Source organism: Eleginops maclovinus, chromosome 23, assembly GCF_036324505.1.
Source record: "Eleginops maclovinus isolate JMC-PN-2008 ecotype Puerto Natales chromosome 23, JC_Emac_rtc_rv5, whole genome shotgun sequence".
Classification (NCBI taxonomy): Eukaryota; Metazoa; Chordata; class Actinopteri; order Perciformes; family Eleginopidae; genus Eleginops; species Eleginops maclovinus.
Window position 1 is genome coordinate 27,707,143 of NC_086371.1, and position 18,110 is coordinate 27,725,252.

The window sequence follows — 18,110 nt, forward strand, 5'->3', positions numbered from 1 at the left end:
CAGCTCCAGCAGAGAGCCCCAAACTTTCCTTTCCCTGGCCACATCAACCAGCTCTGACTGGGGGATTCCAAGGCGCTCCCAGGCCAGCGAAGAGATATAATCCCTCCACCTGGTCCTGGGTCTACCCCTCGGTCTCTTCCCAGCTGGACATGCCTGGAACAACTCCCTAGGGAGGCGCCCAGGTGGCATCCTCACTAGTTGCCCGAACCACCTCAACTGGCTCCTTTCAACGCGAAGGAGCAGCGGTTCTACTCCGAGTCCCTCCCTGATGACTGAACTTCTCACCTTATCCATAAGGGAGATGCTAGCCACCCTGCGGAGAAATCCCATTTCGGCCGCTTGTATCCGCGATCTTGTTGTTTTGGTCATGACCCATCCTTCATGACCATAGGTGAGGGTAGGAACGAAGATGGCCCGGTAGACAGAGAGCTTTGCCTTCTGGCTCAGCTCTCTTTTCGTCACAACGGTGCGGTAAAGCGACTGCAGTACCGCTCCCGCTGCTCCGATTCTCCGGCCCATCTCACGCTCCATTGTTCCCTCACTCGAGAACAGGACCCCGAGATACTTGAACTCCTTCACTTGGGGTAAGGCTTCATTCCCTACCTGGAGTGGACAGTCCATCGGTTTCCTGCTGAGAACCATGGCCTCAGATTTGGAGGTGCTGATCCTCCTCCCAGCTGCTTCACACTTGTTAGCGAACCGATCCAGTGAGTGCTGAAGGTCACAGACCGATGAAGCCATTAGGACCACATCATCTGCAAAAAGCAGTGGTGCAATCGTTAGCCCACCGAACTGCAAACCCCCTCCCCCACGACTATGCCTCGAAATCCTGTCCATGAATATCACAAACAGGATTGGTGACAAAGCGCAGCCCTGGCGGAGGCCAACCCTCACCGGAAATCGGTCCGACGTGCTGCCGAGGACCCGGACACAGCTCTCGCTTTGAGAGTACAGAGATTGGATGGCCCTGAGCAGAGACCCCCTCACCCCATACTCCCACAGAACTTCCCACAGTATCTCCCTGGGAACCCGGTCATACGCCTTCTCCAAATTACTATTATTATTATTATTATTATTATTATTATCATTATTATTATTATTATTATTATTATTATCATTATTATTATTATTATTATTATTATTATTATTATTATTATTATTATTATTATTATTATCATTATTATTATTATTATTATTATTATTATTATTATTTTATTTTATTTTTTAAGTAGAGCTGAACGTAGAGAACGAACAAATGGGAGTTGTCATTGATGTGTAGACTTGTCAAATTATAAATAGATACCCTATTGTTGTTCTGTGTACTACAAATGTTATTAGGAGTACATTTAGAAAAGCAATGTTTACCCACTTTTACTTACATACCTAAATCGCAGACCTAACCAGACCAAAGATTTTGAAAATTATATCAGCCCAAGTAACCACGCAGTTCTTAATTTACATATTCTTAGTCCCTGATGGCCATCATAGAATCATAGAATCAAGACAGATTTTCTTTTTGTTGAAAGCTTCCTTTTCGTTCCTTTTTTATGCCCACTTGACTCACCCCCAGAGACAAGGTGAAAGTCACATGTGACGTCGTGACTTTGGAGACTTTGCACATATCTGTCCATCATAATCTGGAATGTCACATTTCAATATTTAAGAGCTTCAATGCAGTGGGGGAAAAATGTGTAGCTGTTTAAATGTCAGTTGTATTTGTATGAAGAAAAGCAAAAATGAATATGTTGTTGCTGTAAGATCTGGCCTCAGATCAAGTTACCGGCTTCTCCCTCTATTTTCAAAATCCTTGATTGTTCTTTAGAAATGTGGAAGGTCAAAAGCCATATTTTTTCACTTTACCAGTTTAGTTGTGGGATAAGGTTTTCTTTTTATTGCAAGATCTAAGTCCTCATGTTTTTGGAAAATCTTTCCTTACCCGTTACAAAGCTCAGATAGTAAGAGTGGGTTAGACCTAGTTAACTGATACTGTTGTACTGTAAGAAATTTCCTTTCAAAACTGTACAACAGAATGTTATTTTTTTTACACTTGGATGTGTCTACAGTGTCATATCCACATTTCTCTCAGTCTGAGCTGTGGAAACAACAGTTCTCTGTGTAAGATATTTACATTGATTATTTAACTTGTAATCAATTCAGACTATTCAGACTATGTTATTTGCTATTTGATTCCACTCCACTGTGACCTCGTTTGGATGTATTCAGTTGTGTCTTTGACGTGTTTGCGCCATGGGTGGATTACTGTACAGGGCCCCTCTGGTGTTCCTCTGCAGAATGTCACACAAAGCAATGTTCCAACAAGAAAGAGTCAATATGACCACAAAGAAACATTAAACACCAACAAAGAGTCAAACAAAGAGACAACAAATACAACAACCTACAAAGAGACACAAAACGACTATTAAACAATACAGCTGAAAAGTGAGTCACATTGACTACTATTTGACACAAAATGATCACAAAGAGACACAAAAACCAAAGAGATACGTTCAACGACCATCATGAGACACAAAAAACAAAGGCGCTAAACAGAGTGTTTTGTTCCTGTGCGAGAGGTGGTGGGTCCATGTGCCCACCGGCCCATTGCCTCATAATCCGCCTATGTTTACCAGATCATGCTTGGCGATCTTTCTTTAGCTCGCAGCCTCTCATCGACCTTACAGAGGTATTCTGAGCAGCAGTCAGCGGAAGCCTGGCTAATACAATTGTGATCAATGTGTTTCTCTCGTTTTATTTTCCCTCTCCTTGGTGATAGAATTTATCACAGCTGAATAAAGTTCAATGATCGTTTAGCGCTCCTGCACTGTGATATAATACATAATCCCTTTGGATGGTTCTTTGAGTTAGAGGAATCTTTACAAATAATAATTTAGCCGGAGAAGTTTATTGTGGAGTTAAATATTGATATATTAGAAGTGCCTTTCTTAGCAATAAGTTCTGCTTACGGTGTGTTCTAGCCAATGTTGTTTTTAACACCTGCATCCAATAAATGCCATCTATCTGCCCCAGTGATGAGTCCTGCAGTGACCCTAGGTTATGAGCAACAGAAGTAGAGAGGCAGCAGAGAAAATATAACTTCAAGCTCTGTAAAGTGATGCTTTGCTCAGAGTGAAAGGCCGGGTTTGGTGATTTTTACTTTGTGTAACATCCCATCAAGCCCGTACATATTGTCAGGTTTTTTAAACGTATTTCTTGTTTAATTATTCACCAGGTTTATGTTATATGTTCCATGTTTAGATTTAGGTTTATGTTTAGTCATGTCTCATTTTCACTTGTTCACCTCTTCCTGGTCTCGTCATGCACTGCCTGTTTTGTTTGGTACTTACTTTTCCTTCTCGGTAGTCGTTACCATGTAACTCGTGCCTGTTACTCTGAACTGGGGTTGTGTCAGCTGTCATCTACTGTAGGTTATACACCAGCTACACATTATTTATACATGCCACCATCATAAAAGGGGAACTATTAATTTAAGCTCATCTTAGTTGAGGCATTTCCTCCAACACATCCAATGCTATTATTCAGTATGTCTATGCATACTGTGACAAGTCTGCATGAATAAATGAATACAGCGTGGAGGAAGCAATTGATGGTACATTATGCCATCACGCTCTGCTGGTCTCCGTTGCTATAATCTTTGTAGAGTGAATTTATGTGGATCCATGATTTACAAATTCCATTCATTTTCATCTTTATCTTTCGCACACCCTTTCTGATTTCTCTCTCCTGTAGCTCATAATGTGGCTATACGTGCATCTATGTTCAAATGATTGTCTTTCATTACACTTCCCTGGCTTGTTACTGCATTTGTAACTGTGCATGAAATAATGGTTGGACCAAGATATCCAATAACTGACTGAGTGACTCCATTCTACATTGGATGGGCCACCAATAAGCACCATTTAGAGGAAATGTGTTTTCAAATGAGACAAATAGTTTTTTCTCCGCTTAACGCAAGTTTTACCAAGAACACTTTGAAGCAGAAAGATCTTATGCATTTTATGTGTATTACTCTTCAGCTCCTTTAGGATGTATTATGTCTTGAAAAAAGTGTTGAAAATGTATATGGAAAATATACATTCCTGTTACCTTAGTAACTTTGGAAAAGTGTGGATAACACACACATGCACACACACTATATCTGTAAAGCTTTTATGCAAGTGTTGGACAGTTGGCCACACACACATTTGTTGCCTGAACCAGTGTTTGAATGCAAAAGGCAATGCTTCAAACACTGGGTGAACAGCAACTGGCTTGTTGCAAATACGCCTTAGAAAAAAATCTCCAAGGGAAGTTTTTGGAAAGACATTTTGTCCTCAAACTTTCCTAAAGTTATTGAGACGTGTGGCTATCATGCCCCCCACCTGCACACATTAAATCCGCCTCAGCTCATCTTATCATTCAACTTCAGGTTTCCAGTCATTGTAATTTTCCCTCAAAGGCTAAGGTATATATTCATATATCTTCATTTGCAATGCAGCCAGAAAACCGTAGTGAACATTCTTGGCATTTAGGAAATAAGAAAAAAAACAAAAAACAAAACAAAACGATTGATTTATAAGTAAGCTGCAAACATACACTTTTGGCAGACGGTAGAATTGTGATTAGAAGCTGGAAGGGATTTTGGAGAGTGCTGACCCCCCGCCAAGACCATAGGAGCCCTGCATATGTCTGCTTCCTTATTCCCCTCATTCACCAGCAGTTTTATCTGCTTTACTTCCACCCGCACCTGCCAACATCCTGATTATTCATACAACCTTGGCCCTGAAAAACCGAGTTAATTATAAACAGTATGATGTTTACATTTTTCCCAAAGCAGTTTTAAGGATATCTTTGTTTTAGTAAAACAGCACCCCTAGTGAAAGATCAGTACAAGTCAAGGCCATGATTGATAATGCAGCATGGGGAAACGGCAAGAGGCTTGCAAAACAAAAAACAACAAAAGGATATTGAATTTAGATTAAATTTGTGAACAATTGACAAGAGAAAAGCTGCAAGCCCACACATCTTCCATCGCAGGCTAAAACCCAACCGTTTTTGTCTGCACATTGGCAAATATATATATATCAGTGGTGGGCCGTCAGGGCCAGCAAGGCCTTCTCTGCTGGCCTAAACATCATCAGAATATAAATTAAATTTTGATATATTTTTTCCACAAATACGTATTAAATTATTCCCCATAGTCTATTCTCTTCATTTTATAGCGTTCGTCTTGGCTGCGCTGCTTCCAGCCTCAGAACGAGATTTGGAGGGCTGGCCTTTATGTTAGAGCTTTTATCCAATCATATTTCAGCCATAATGTGTTGCTAGGGTCAAAGAAATCTGCCCTTAGGCCTTCAGAATCAACAGTGCGGGCGGCTGTAGCTTAAAGTGAACGCAAACAAAACTGTGGCGTTAACCAATCAGATTTCGAGGTGGCGACAACGGGCCAGCTAGCAGGCGTACGCTAACGTTAGCACGTGCACATCTTCTGATTGGATACGCACTATTGAGAGGCAGAGCTAGGCAGTAGGCAGAGCCATACAGTCTATGGGCAAAGCTAGCAAACAGAACTAGAACTTGAGCGAGCTAATTTGTGTAGATTTCTACAAGCTATTTTTGTCAACCCACAATGGCTGAAGGAGGAGAAGAGATCAATTTGGTCGAAGATATAATTACAACGCCATTTTCAAAACGAACTTTTCAAGTAAAGCTACACATCTTGAAAAGGGAACGACCAACTCCAACGCTAGCGAGCCTAGCACAGCAGGGAAACTACGAGCGGTACCCCTGGCTCACAGCCTCCGAGAGGCACTGCAAATTGTACTGCCGGGAATGCCTGGTATTTGCAACTGATCGATTTGGTGTTTGGAGCCACACTACATTTGCAAACTTGAGTTGTCTAACCAAGGCAGCAACGAGACACCAAAGCACAGCTGGGCACTTGGAAGCACTGGTGCTTTTGAAAACCTTTGGGGACACCCGAGTGGATCTACAGCTCAACGAACAAGTGCGCAGGGAAACGGAGCTCCACAACGAAAGGGTGAACAAAAATAGGGAAATATTGAAAGACTGATTGATTGTGTCCTGTTTTGGGGTAAACAGGAACTTTCATTTAGGGGACACGATGAAAGCGCCGAGTCCAGAAACAGAGGAAACTACGTGGAGCTTCTTTCTTTTCTTGCTGAGAACAACACAGATTTGCGTTACCACCTGTACACAAACAACATGTTTACTGGGACGTCAGGCAAAATACAAAACGACCTGATTTATGCTATTGCTGAAGTGATGGGAGAAGAGATCAAAATGAAGATTAAAAAAGCACCCTTTGTCGCTGTTATGGTGGACGAGACGTCAGATGTGGGTAATGTAGCACAGCTGGCACTTGTCCTGCGTTATTTGACAGACACAGGTGTCAAGGAGCGGTTTGTCAGATAATCTGATTAATTAAGTTAACTTTAAATGCTGATGTATTGATTATAAATGCTTCAGAAATATTAATATAACTCTGTTGTACTTGACTTTGTTAAGGTGATGCAACGCCCGGTTATACTGCGTTTCTGTCTAAATGTATAGTTTCTAGAGCCATGGCGTCATAATGATGGTATTAAGAGGTGGAATAATTCAGGTAGGACTGTGTAGGACATCACTGAAGGCCTAGGTGTGAAATGCACGGCCCGCCACTGATATATATATATATATATATATATATATTTATATATATATATATATATATATATATATTTATATATTTATATATAAATATATATATATATAAAAATATATATATATATATATATTTATATATATATATATATATATATATATTTATATATTTATATATAAATATATATATATATATATATATATATATATATATATATATATATTTATATATATATATATATATATATATATATATATATATATATATATATATATATATATATATATATATATATATATTTTATTGTAGCATCTTTTCAAAGCTTAGAAAGGTTGACTTTTGTAAGTGCCAATCCAGTAGCAGGTACAATAGTATTGAAATCTATTGTACTTGAAGGATTCTAACTTCTTAAAGTGTGTATCCTGTCCTAATGGTTAAATGAACTTATGGTAATTGTATTGTTGCGTTGGATAAAAGCATCAGCAAAATGTAACAACATTTTACGGAAGAGGATTAGGGCCACATGAAAGTTTTTTGGGGGGCAGTGAAAAAAAAAAAGTCAGAAGTACGGGTTCCTGTAGAGGCCCAGCTTCAGTGAGAGGAAAGAAGGAGGTAACAGAGTTTCAGCGCACCAGAAGGGTCCCGGAGGAAAGCATATTCCAAATATCAGAACAAAAGGTGAGTTATAAATCTATATGTGTTGTTTTGACGTTCGTAAAAAAACGCAAAGGCGTTAGAATGTGAAATGCAGACCATGTTAAGCTAGCAGGAAGTGTGTTAGCTTATATGTTAGGTCAATTTTTTCCCCCCATCTAATTCTGTAAATAATGGGTTTAGTTTATCGACACACGGGTTGATGCTTGTTGGAAAAGTGACAGCTAACCAAGACCACCAGCCTGGTGGTTTTCATGTTTCTGTAGAGATTTATTTAAGTATGTTTATCAAGGCAGTTAGCAGCTAGCTGAGAGCCTGACGTCTACCACTCACCTGCCTGCTAGTTATCGGGGCTCCGCACCCAAACACACCTGTGCAAATATATTGGTGGTTGGGAAAAACATATGGCCCGACCTTTTTAGCTGTCATTACCGCAAACTAATTTGCCTGTAACAGTAGTTAGAGGTAAGTGGTCTAAGTAGAATGGAAGATATTTGATAACTAGTGTTTGCTAGCTACCCATCATTTGCCCAGTAACCCCCTCTTGGTACTGTAGTAGCGTTACAGTGGGGGCTCGGGCCATCATAATTTTACCTCATTACCACCAAATTATCAATATATAAATCATGCAAACAGTCCAAAGGACAAAATCAACATGATGCACTGCAAGACCAATCTTTATTTTAAGGGTCTTCTCTTTCTTTTAAATTAAATGTTCAACTTCACAAACAAATGATGGTCCTGTTCGGCCACAAAAGTATTCAGTGTGCATATCTTTGTTTTCACTATAAAAGTAGTTTCTCAGTTCATTTTATTGGCCTTTATTGGTCTTCAATCTCATAAAATCAGGTTTTCATTTTCCTCTTGGATGTTCTTCTGGGTTACATGCTGCTATTCCGACATACCTCTACTCCGACATTTACGTCTAAGTGTCAGAGTAGCAGCATTTCCATTTTTTTTAAACATGCCACTACTCCTACACATTTTTTCCATTGTCCGAGCAGAGGCACTTTACTTTTTTTTTCAAACATTCCGCCATTCTGACATGGTGCATTGGGTCTGCATAGCTCCACTTAAGTGGTAGCATTCGGAGCGGTAGTTGACACTGTCAGACACGCAGGCCCCCCCCCTTCCCTCATGGACGCTTCTGATAGCCCTCCCGAATCCACCGCCACTGCTCCTCCAAGTCTCTCCATCGTCATCCCATCAGCTCCGGTCTACAGCGCCGCAGAATTGGGAGCAGCCTCGATGGCTTGCATAGCTTTAATTTTCTTTGAGCGTCTTGCAGATCGGATGCAGGGCGATCGGACAACAATGAAATTGAGTGCCAACCAGTCAGTGCCTCCATTACAACAATAGGCTATATTATATTATACAAAATAAACTGAATATGTTAAAAAGACACACAAACAAAAATGAAAGAAAGACGATGGGTAGACTGTCGGAATGGCGATACTAAATTGTCGGAATGGCGGTTCTAAAATTGTGTCGTAATAGGGGCATGTCGGAATAGAGGCATGTCGGAATAGGGGTATGTCGTAATAGAGGTTGCACCCCGTTCTTCTGGACCTTCGGAAAAGAAGAAAATGGCAACATAACATAACTGAAGAGCAAGTGTGTTATTTAGGAGGTGTGTTTGTGTCTTCAGGAGCTTTAGATATATTTTTACATACAAGTGTTTTTTAAAAAATTTTTATGCACTAATCCAGTAATGAGTTACCCGACAGACAACAAAGAATAAACATATTCATAACTAGTTAATTTTGTTACAGAGGTAGATACAATAGCTACATGTGTATTGTTCTGCCTCCCAGGCAGTTTATCTTATATTTGTGTTGTTTGGCACCCCCTAAGTTTGAAGGTGATACTCCACCGTAGACCAGTCTTTAAAAATAAGTCAGGCCACATGCTTAATTTCTTATGAGAGCTCAGCATAGCCACATGGTGTTCACAATCCAGTGCAATCCTTTGATTTGGCCCATTGCACGCATAGTCTGTGAGTACTAATATATTGTTTAAAGCTATGTCTTCTAGTTTTAAGGCTTATTTGAGTTGTTAGGATGTTTTTACATGTCATCTGTTCTGTTTCACTAATTCAATGTCTGTTTAATTTTAGTTTTACTCATTGGCTGTAACCGCATGTCACTTGAGTCTAAAGTAAAGCTGGAGCTTTATGCTATATCCTGACTCTCGTGTCGATTTTTTGGGAGTTTGTGCTGCTGTCTACCTTTAACAGACACATCATCAGGAGGACAGTACATGTATGGCCTAACTTGAAGTGTGTGTTTACATCTGCTCACCCGTCGGTACCGCGGCGGAGCTGCAGGTGATCTGGGCGGAGCTTCGTGTTCTCCGTCAGTAGCAGCTGATCCTGATCACTGATCCCTCTCTCTGGCTACGTGCCCACGACAACGCTCTGAAGCAAAAACGCAGATGTCCGTTTTTCCCCTCCACAATTTATCTGCGTTTATCTGCGTTCTCACGAGCGTTTTGGGGGTGGATATCTGTCTATCCATGGGAACAGGGAAAACGTATAAAACTCATAATACTCGCAGTTTGCCGATGAAGTAAGCACGCCCCGGACGTAGGTGGCAGTAGCAACAATACCAAATGCCTGTTTTGTGGCTACTTCCTCCGCGTCAGTTAGAAGAAAATGGCGAAGCGCGGCGGCAATAACAGTACGCCTAGTTCAAACTTTGTTTGGACAGATGAGGAGGTCCAGTTGCTGCTAAACACAACTTTAAACTACAAAGCCAGGAAGGCAGTGGATAATGTTGATTGGGAGAGTGTCCAAAACAAATATACTGAAATATGGGAGTCGTTCATGGAGAACTACCCACTAAACGACCCAAAGTACCCTCATGCTAAGGACCAGGTTAGCAAAGGTCATGTTGCAACCAAAATTAAAGCCGTGCGCATAAAATATAGGCATGCTGTGGACACCCAGAGCCGTAGTGGGCACGGGAGGGTGGTGTCTTTGTTTTTCGAGCTATGTGATGAAATTTGGGGTACCACCCCTGCCTCCACAACAGTAGAGCATGGCCTCGAAACGGCAGACGTAAATGATGGGGCAGCAGAGCTGGGCGGTGTAGAACTAGCAGAAGCAGAAGAATCGGTGCAGGAGGACAGCTCATCTTCGGAGCCGGGCGGAGAAACTCTTTCGAGGAGGAGACACTTACTTCAGGTAAAACTATGTGTTTGACGCTAGTGTTAGCCCCAAACATCATGGCAATGTAAGGGGCACCTGTCCTGTTCCGGGTGTGTGTGTGTGTGTTTTTTTTTTTATAATGACAGTGAGTAAAAAATATTGTTTACACGAATTACAAAGGACAGTTGTGCTTGCCAGATGCACAATTACACTCGTTATTGTTTGGATGTTGAAATGGTTTGGATGTCACAATGTTCCAGTCCTACCGTTTTGACACAATTCAAGTGAAGTGTAGCCCACTGAAGTTGGTATCCCTATTGGTCTGTAACTGACAATGGCACAATATTTGAAATCGCGTTAACACACACACACACACACACACACACACACACACACACACACATAGCCCACACACACACACACACACACACACACACACACACACACACACACACACACACACACACACACACACACACACACAGAGAGAGAGAGCGCGCAAACGCCTACAGCATTGCTGCAGTGGGCCTAAAGACAATCTTTTGCACACAACCGAAATTGCATACAAGACCTACAACAAGACCTGCATACAAGACCTATACAAGACCTGTAATATTGTCACGAAGGTGGATTGTGCATGCATGTTGTACAGGACAAGGACAGATGCACTATTATAAGTCCACTAATGTTTGCTTTGGTCTGTTATTTTGTAGGCCAAACTCAACAGCTACAAGACAAGCAGGCTTCAGAAGAAAGTGCGGAGCGATGAACACCATGAAGCCCTCCAAATTAAAAAGAGGATTGCCGACATCATGGAGAATTCGGAAAGGGAACACAGTTCCAGAATGGATGCATTAGTGACTGCCCAAACCAGGATGAGCCAGTCTTTTGAAACTCTTGTGAGACATTTCACCTCACCCTCATACAGACCAAACATGGCTTTCTCACACAACGCGCCCACATACCTACAGCCCATGGCCTCCTCAAGCTACTTACCACCTGCCATGCCCTCCTCCCACCAATACATACCACAAGAACCACACATGCCCTCCTATAACCCATACATGCCACCACCAGAACCAGCTAGAGCCTCATGCCAGTCAGACACGGCACCACCAGCACCATGTACACAGACACGATACATGGCCACCTCGCACACCTCACCTCACTCGCACACCTCACCTCACTCGCACACCTCACCTCACTCGCACACCTCACCTCACTCGCACACCTCACCTCACTCGCACACCTCACCTCACTCGCACACCTCACCCATGGCCTCCTTAAGCACATATGTGCCCCCCTCCCACCCATTCATGACACCAGAATCACCCATGCCCTCCTCTCACCAATACTTACCACAACCACCCAGGGCCGCCTCCTACACAGACCAGCTGCTTTCAGAAAGCACTGATGAAGAAGACCAGGTTGATCTTCTTTCATTGTAAGTAGCCTAGCCGTGCTTACATACTGTCAAATGACTTGTTCAACGTTGTTGCCGTTGATGCTACCTCATGTGGCTATGCAGGCCGATTTTCGAGTGTACTTTATATTTCTATTTTTGTACAGTGTTACTGTATATTTGGTTTATGGCTGTCTTTGCATGATGTTCACATGCACTTTGTCCTGAATATTTGACATAAAAGGGTTTTTTATGTTGCGTTGCACCTTAGTAAAACTGTCATTTGCACTATATACATTTTTTGGGGGATTTATGTTTTCTGTATTTATGTTTCAACAAGATAAAATACTTGATTTCCCCCCTGATTTGCATGTGTTATTGAGAAAAGTCTTACACACCTCATTTTGACAGGTCACGAACATCTACTGGACAATCAGTTACCAACAGAATGCTCCCCCTTGTTGTCCTCATTTGTCATCATGTCTGCTAATTCTATGTAGTTACACAGAAAGTGTTACAACTGAAATCATAGGAGATATGACGTTTAAACAGTTGTCATATTGCAGAACCACTAAACATAGTAATCATAATCTTAGTAAATTAATGCAGGTTATTTTGACAAAAAAGGGTTTTATTCATTACCTGTTGTAATTACTGAGAACGAGTACATAAAGTCATGAACACAACACATCACAAGTTCTGGTAGACTGATCACAAAACAATATCAACACCAAAAAAATAATGTGCATAAACATAAACACAGGTGTCACCAGTAACTGTTTTACTGGCAAACAAGCTGATTTTAAAAGAACATATTATGGGTCCAGATACTTGGTGAGGACTCTCCTCACCCGCTTTCCACCTGCCTCGTTGCAGTCTGTGGTATAATTGTTCCTCTGTGTGGGAGGTTGCTGGTCCCGATCCATTTGCACGGCTTCCTCTTGTGCATGGTGATTCACGGTCTCGTGGCAAGCCTCACAGTAGTTGTTGAGGACAAAACAGGCATAAATCACAGTAGGCAGGTCACTGAGATTTATGTCCATTTGTCGCTTCAGGCAGGCGAACCTGGCCTTGAGGCGACCGAATGCACACTCTATGACCATACGAGCCTTGCATAGGGAGAGGCCAAAGTACTGCTCAGAAGGGGTTGCGCCTCCATTTGCATATTCCTTCATCAGGTATGGCAGGAGGGGATAGGCCGGGTCTCCCAACAGGAAGATGGGGATGGCTTCCTCATCCTCCACTATCTGCTTCTCCAGTGAGGGAATCTTCCCAGTCTTCAAAAAACTGTTGACTTTCGAGTTGGCGAACATCCGGGCATCATGCACACTACCTGGCCATTTCACCACCACATCCATGAATCTGCAACACAAATGAAGCATCATGACTTTAAGGTTTTTTTAAAAGAGAAAACCCCCACAACATGTACATTTCTAACAAAAATAGATTAATGAATGGGTGTGTAAATATAGCTAAATGTTGTGTCAATATGGTACTGTAGGCTTATTAATATAGACTACATGTATATTGGGCTATATTGGCTACATTCTGTTAATTTTTTTTGTTACAAGGCTATTGGATGGGACAGACTGCTCTGTGCCCAATTGAGTGATGGTGGTGTATAGCTGATGTCTTTGGAGTGATAAACTGCCTGTAGCCTTACCTGTACTTATGGTCACATACAGCTTGGACGTTCAGCGAGTATCTTCTCTTCCTGTTTATGTAGTCAGTGGCGTTCACAGGCGGCTGTTTGATATCGATGTGTGTCCCGTCTACTGCTCCTAGACACTGGGGCATCCCATGGTCTTCTAGGAACCCAGCCACTAGCTCCTCAGTATCCGGGACAGTGAATGGCAGCTTTATATATTTGGGTCCGAGATGAACCGTAATTGCACGGCACGTGTCTCGTACGATCCTCGACACCGTAGATCTCCCCAGACCAAATGAATTTGCTGTTTTGCGGAGGCGCCCCTCATCGCTAAGATAGTACAGTGTACATGCCACCTTCTTCAGAGGCAGCACTGGCTGTCGCATATTAGTCGATTGACCCTCGATGTGAGGACGAAGTAGGTCAGTCAGGGCATAAAGGGAGTCTTTGGTCATGCGGAAATTTTCGTACCACGCTTGCTCGTCCACCACATCATTAACGAAGTTCTCCCACCACTCGGAGCTTCTCCCTGGCCTCGTCCACACTCGTCTCTCACTTCGTCGTGTCTCCTCCTCCGGTGCGTCAATAATGTCCAATATCCGTTGGTATCGTCTCCTATGGTCTAAATGACTCTCGGTAAAGAGTCTCGCCATTTGTTGGCCTGCATGCATACCATTCAACGCGGCTACTGCTACACGTTCATCCATGTTTATCAAAGGGCAGGCTCAAATTTGGCGCTAGAACGTCACTTCCAGATGCCTGTGCAAAAAAAAAACCTGTGCAAAAAACGCACTTCTGCGTTTTGAACTGTTCCTACGGCGACGAGAGACTGGAACGTTTTCAAGATCTCCACTTTGAGGGGCGTTTGCGTTTTCTCCGTTTTCAACTCCTAAAAACGCCGTCGCCGTGTGCACGATAGGCACATCTGTCGAAATGTTCTACGTTTATCTGTCGTTACCGTTGTCGTGGGCACGGGGCCTCTGTCTCGCGTAAGATTATACTTCATTCGCGTTTATGTCCATATCGATCACAGATCTAGCTAGTTATAGCTGATGGTATGACTGCCTGCTTATCAAAGGACGCCTAAACAATATATGCTGTCCTCGTGCTGCGTTCTCTAGCTTGCAGAACTAGACAGCTAGCTAACAATTTGTCGTCTAATAAATAAAGTTGATGAACTCAAGCGAGGCAAGAAGTGTTGGTTTTTCTTCCGTTTACTTTGTTCACCAAGCAAGTATTTATAAAGGACATTCGTTTTTGTCAAACTGAAAACAAACAGAAACAAAGGATACATAAATTTCACGAAGATAATATCACAGTACATAGCAGGTAGCATTATACCACGAGAGCTAGCATAGCTAAGTGACATTATCATAGAGCATGTAGAAACTAATATTCATCGTATATTCCTAATTATTTACATGGCATTGAATGTACTAACAAATGATAGACACTTACAGACTAATAATGTCCAAAGCTCACGCGTGAAAAGGTAGCTCTTCGAGGAGGAATTTCGGCAGTGGCTGAATCCGTGTGCTCTTCTAACTGAGGTCAACTCGTCAATGAAAAATAAACTAAACCTGCGTGACTTTGTAAATAATACTGTCCACTAGGTGGCAGTATTTCCCCACGTATAAAACCCAAAGCTACCAAAAGCTTATGGAGGGCAGAACACAATAAGCATTACTTGGCAACAGGGTGTAGCGGCAAATGATAGCGGCGCTGAGTAGTAGCAGAGTGCTTGTCATCGTCCCTTAACAAGCTTCAAAAATGTATTTATTGTGTGAATTTGGCAATAAAGGTTTTATATTCTGAAAGCCAAGACTTTGTTTATTTAAAATCATACAAAACACCTGAAGCCCGAAAAACATTTTTTTTTCACAAATCCACTTCTATTTGGAAATGAGCAGTTGCGACTTCCGACTGATTTCGATACAGCTGGTCACAAATGCTGTCTGTTGGATTATGGGGAAAAAATTGCCATTCCCATAAAGCTGCAAAAAGCTATAGAAGACATCCTACAACTCTCTTTTTTTAGACTGAGTGGTACTTCTCATAAACAATAGGTTGTAGATCATCTGTTAAATCTGTGCAGTGCCCGTCAACCCTGGTTAAATTGTGCGGATAACATGATATGAACGATAAATACCTTTTAAACATAAAGGTTCTTCAAAAGACAGTACACTATCGAGTATATAGGGTAAGTAATGTTGGCAAAAGTAATGTTTAGACTTTTCTACCAATTTGAATTAAAAAAAATAGAATGAGGTTTAGCAACCTTTTAGCCCTCCTATACACCATATGAGATATGAGCAAAGGGGTAGATGGAGTTGAGTCTATTCAGAGAGAGCAAGGCTGTAAATGGCCACACACTCAGTCAACTCCTCTCACACACATTCAATTGCAGGCTATGAGTAATCAGTCCACCTTCCTGCACTCAAGTCACTACAAAAACACTCTACACTGCACACACACACACACACACACACACACACACACACACACACACACACACACACACACACACACACACACACACACACACACACACATTTGCAAAGGCTATTAGGGGTCCCCACCTGCACTCAACTTCAGGAATGATTGATAGAGCTTTCACTGCCACAGTCTGTTTAGTCATACTGATTGCTGTGTGTGTGTGTGTGTGTGTGTGTGTGTGTGTGTGTGTGTGTGTGTGTGTGTGTGTGTGTGTGTGTGTGTGTGTGTGTGTGTGTGTGTGTGTGTGTGTGTGTGTGTGTGTGTGTGTGTGTGTGTGTGTGTGTGTGTGTGTGTGTGTGTGCCATGTGTTGGTCCTTTTCCGATGGCTGCTGCAGCAAAGGAGCAATGCCTTTTTTTAATGTTTCATAAAGTGAATGTATGTGAAAAGAAACTCTCAAACGTGAACGTACAGAGTGTTAAGTATGTGGGTATGACAGAACACAGTTGTGCTTTTTGGGACTCAAACAATATTTTACAATTACAGTTGAAATATTGCCTTAATTAGGTGTAATCAGTGCATTTTATTGTTGATCATTTTTATGACCTGTGTCAAATGGTGAATGTAACATTGTAACCGCCTCATGGTTTTCCTTAGTTCCTGCCTTTTGAGAGGTAATACAGACGGAACTAATCTGTGGTGTATTTATGTAACATATTTATTTAATGGACGCACTTGGCGATCACGAAACCAGAGCAATGTCTGTATGCAATAGCATTATTTTGGATGGAAACTAAAGTATCGGAAACACCGATGCAGTTTTAAGATATCAGGCCCTCTAAGTAATAAGCAGTTTACGAGGTATGATTACTAGGGATGCACAGATACATCAGGGAGACATCGGCATCGGCCGATGTTAACACTATTTACCACAATTGGCGCATCGGTAAAATAAGGTGACATCTCCGATTGCAGTCGGCGATGTTTATGTTTTGCTACGTGAGCGAGAGAAGTCACGTTAGCGTCGTTGTTTTTAAATCTGATGGACCAAATCTTAAATCAGGGCATCATTTTGAAGGATTATATCAGTGACTGTGGGTCTGCCGTAGAGATGGATTGTTCGCAAACGAATCAATTCGAACGAAAGACTCTTTGAAACGAACGAACTGACCTGATTCGTCGATTCGCCTCCCTCTCGTTCGTTCGTTCGTTCTCCCACGGGCTAGTCGCTGTGCCGATCGTATGCTGTTGTATGTTGAGTGTTGGACGCCTTCGTTGAATTTTAGCCAATGAGAGACAGGAATGCTTATTTATTCCTCTCTAATCGTTCTCGTTCAGTCAGTCAGTCACTCTGTCAGTTAGTAGCGCTAGCCTAGTAGGCTAAATGGGGACTTGAAACCTTTTCATCAATATAACCTTTCTGCCAAGCTTTTAAACATGCTTATCGGCATATTGAGTCATTATTACTTTAGTAGCCCTTGCTGAGAGAGAGAACAAAACAAAGTAAGACAATAAATTCGCGGATCAAGCTGTAGTCTACTCTATTAGTATTTACCTTCAATAAATGTTAAGGTGAATATACACATTAGCCACTGTTGTGTTGTCTAAAAGTACACATAATCATGAAGTTGCAGCTATGTATTTGCCTTGAACTAGGCTACGGTGTTGTGTTGACTGTTTCCACAATCGTTTGCGAACGAGGAGCTGAGAACCGTGCATTCCATGATTCCCCGCTGCATGACGTTGTACCGGAAACGCAACTGAACGAACGAACGATTCTGGAACTAAATCCCGGAAAAGAATCATGAAATCTATCTCTAGTCTGCCGTAACTTTAAAGTCATTCGGGGTGGGGTGGGGGAGCTGCTGCTGCTGCCCACTGCATGACTTCCGCCCCGTGTAGCGGATGTCTGCAGGATCGGTATATTAAATCCACCATTCAGTGTTCTTGGGAGGCCGTCGTTTATATGTGTGACTTTGCTATACTTGCTGCTACTCCCGTTAACTAACACAAATTTACTATGGCTCGCTCAACCTCTCTCTTGCTCTGACACATGCACACACGTATCCCCCACTCTCTCTCTTAAAGGGACAGGCTGCCTATATTATGCTACTATTACAGTTTAAATAGTAAAACATCGGCCATCGGCATCAGTATCGGCAA

The 18,110-nt window shown here is 42.0% G+C and overlaps 2 protein-coding genes across 2 annotated transcripts; one reads left to right on the plus strand and one right to left on the minus strand.

Annotated features, from left to right (window-relative positions):
• Positions 1–9,722: 9,722 nt before the first annotated feature.
• LOC134859744 (uncharacterized) lies at positions 9,723–14,485 on the plus strand. Its single transcript, XM_063876431.1, has 2 exons — positions 9,723–10,499; positions 11,177–14,485. Exons 1-2 carry the CDS (start codon positions 9,969–9,971, stop codon positions 11,909–11,911), a joined length of 1,266 nt encoding a protein of 421 aa, XP_063732501.1. The 5' UTR covers positions 9,723–9,968; the 3' UTR covers positions 11,912–14,485.
• LOC134859745 (putative nuclease HARBI1) lies at positions 12,485–14,486 on the minus strand. Its single transcript, XM_063876432.1, has 2 exons — positions 13,529–14,486; positions 12,485–13,227 (listed from the first exon to the last, which is right to left on the minus strand). Exons 1-2 carry the CDS (start codon positions 14,218–14,220, stop codon positions 12,681–12,683), a joined length of 1,239 nt encoding a protein of 412 aa, XP_063732502.1. The 5' UTR covers positions 14,221–14,486; the 3' UTR covers positions 12,485–12,680.
• Positions 14,487–18,110: the final 3,624 nt, after the last annotated feature.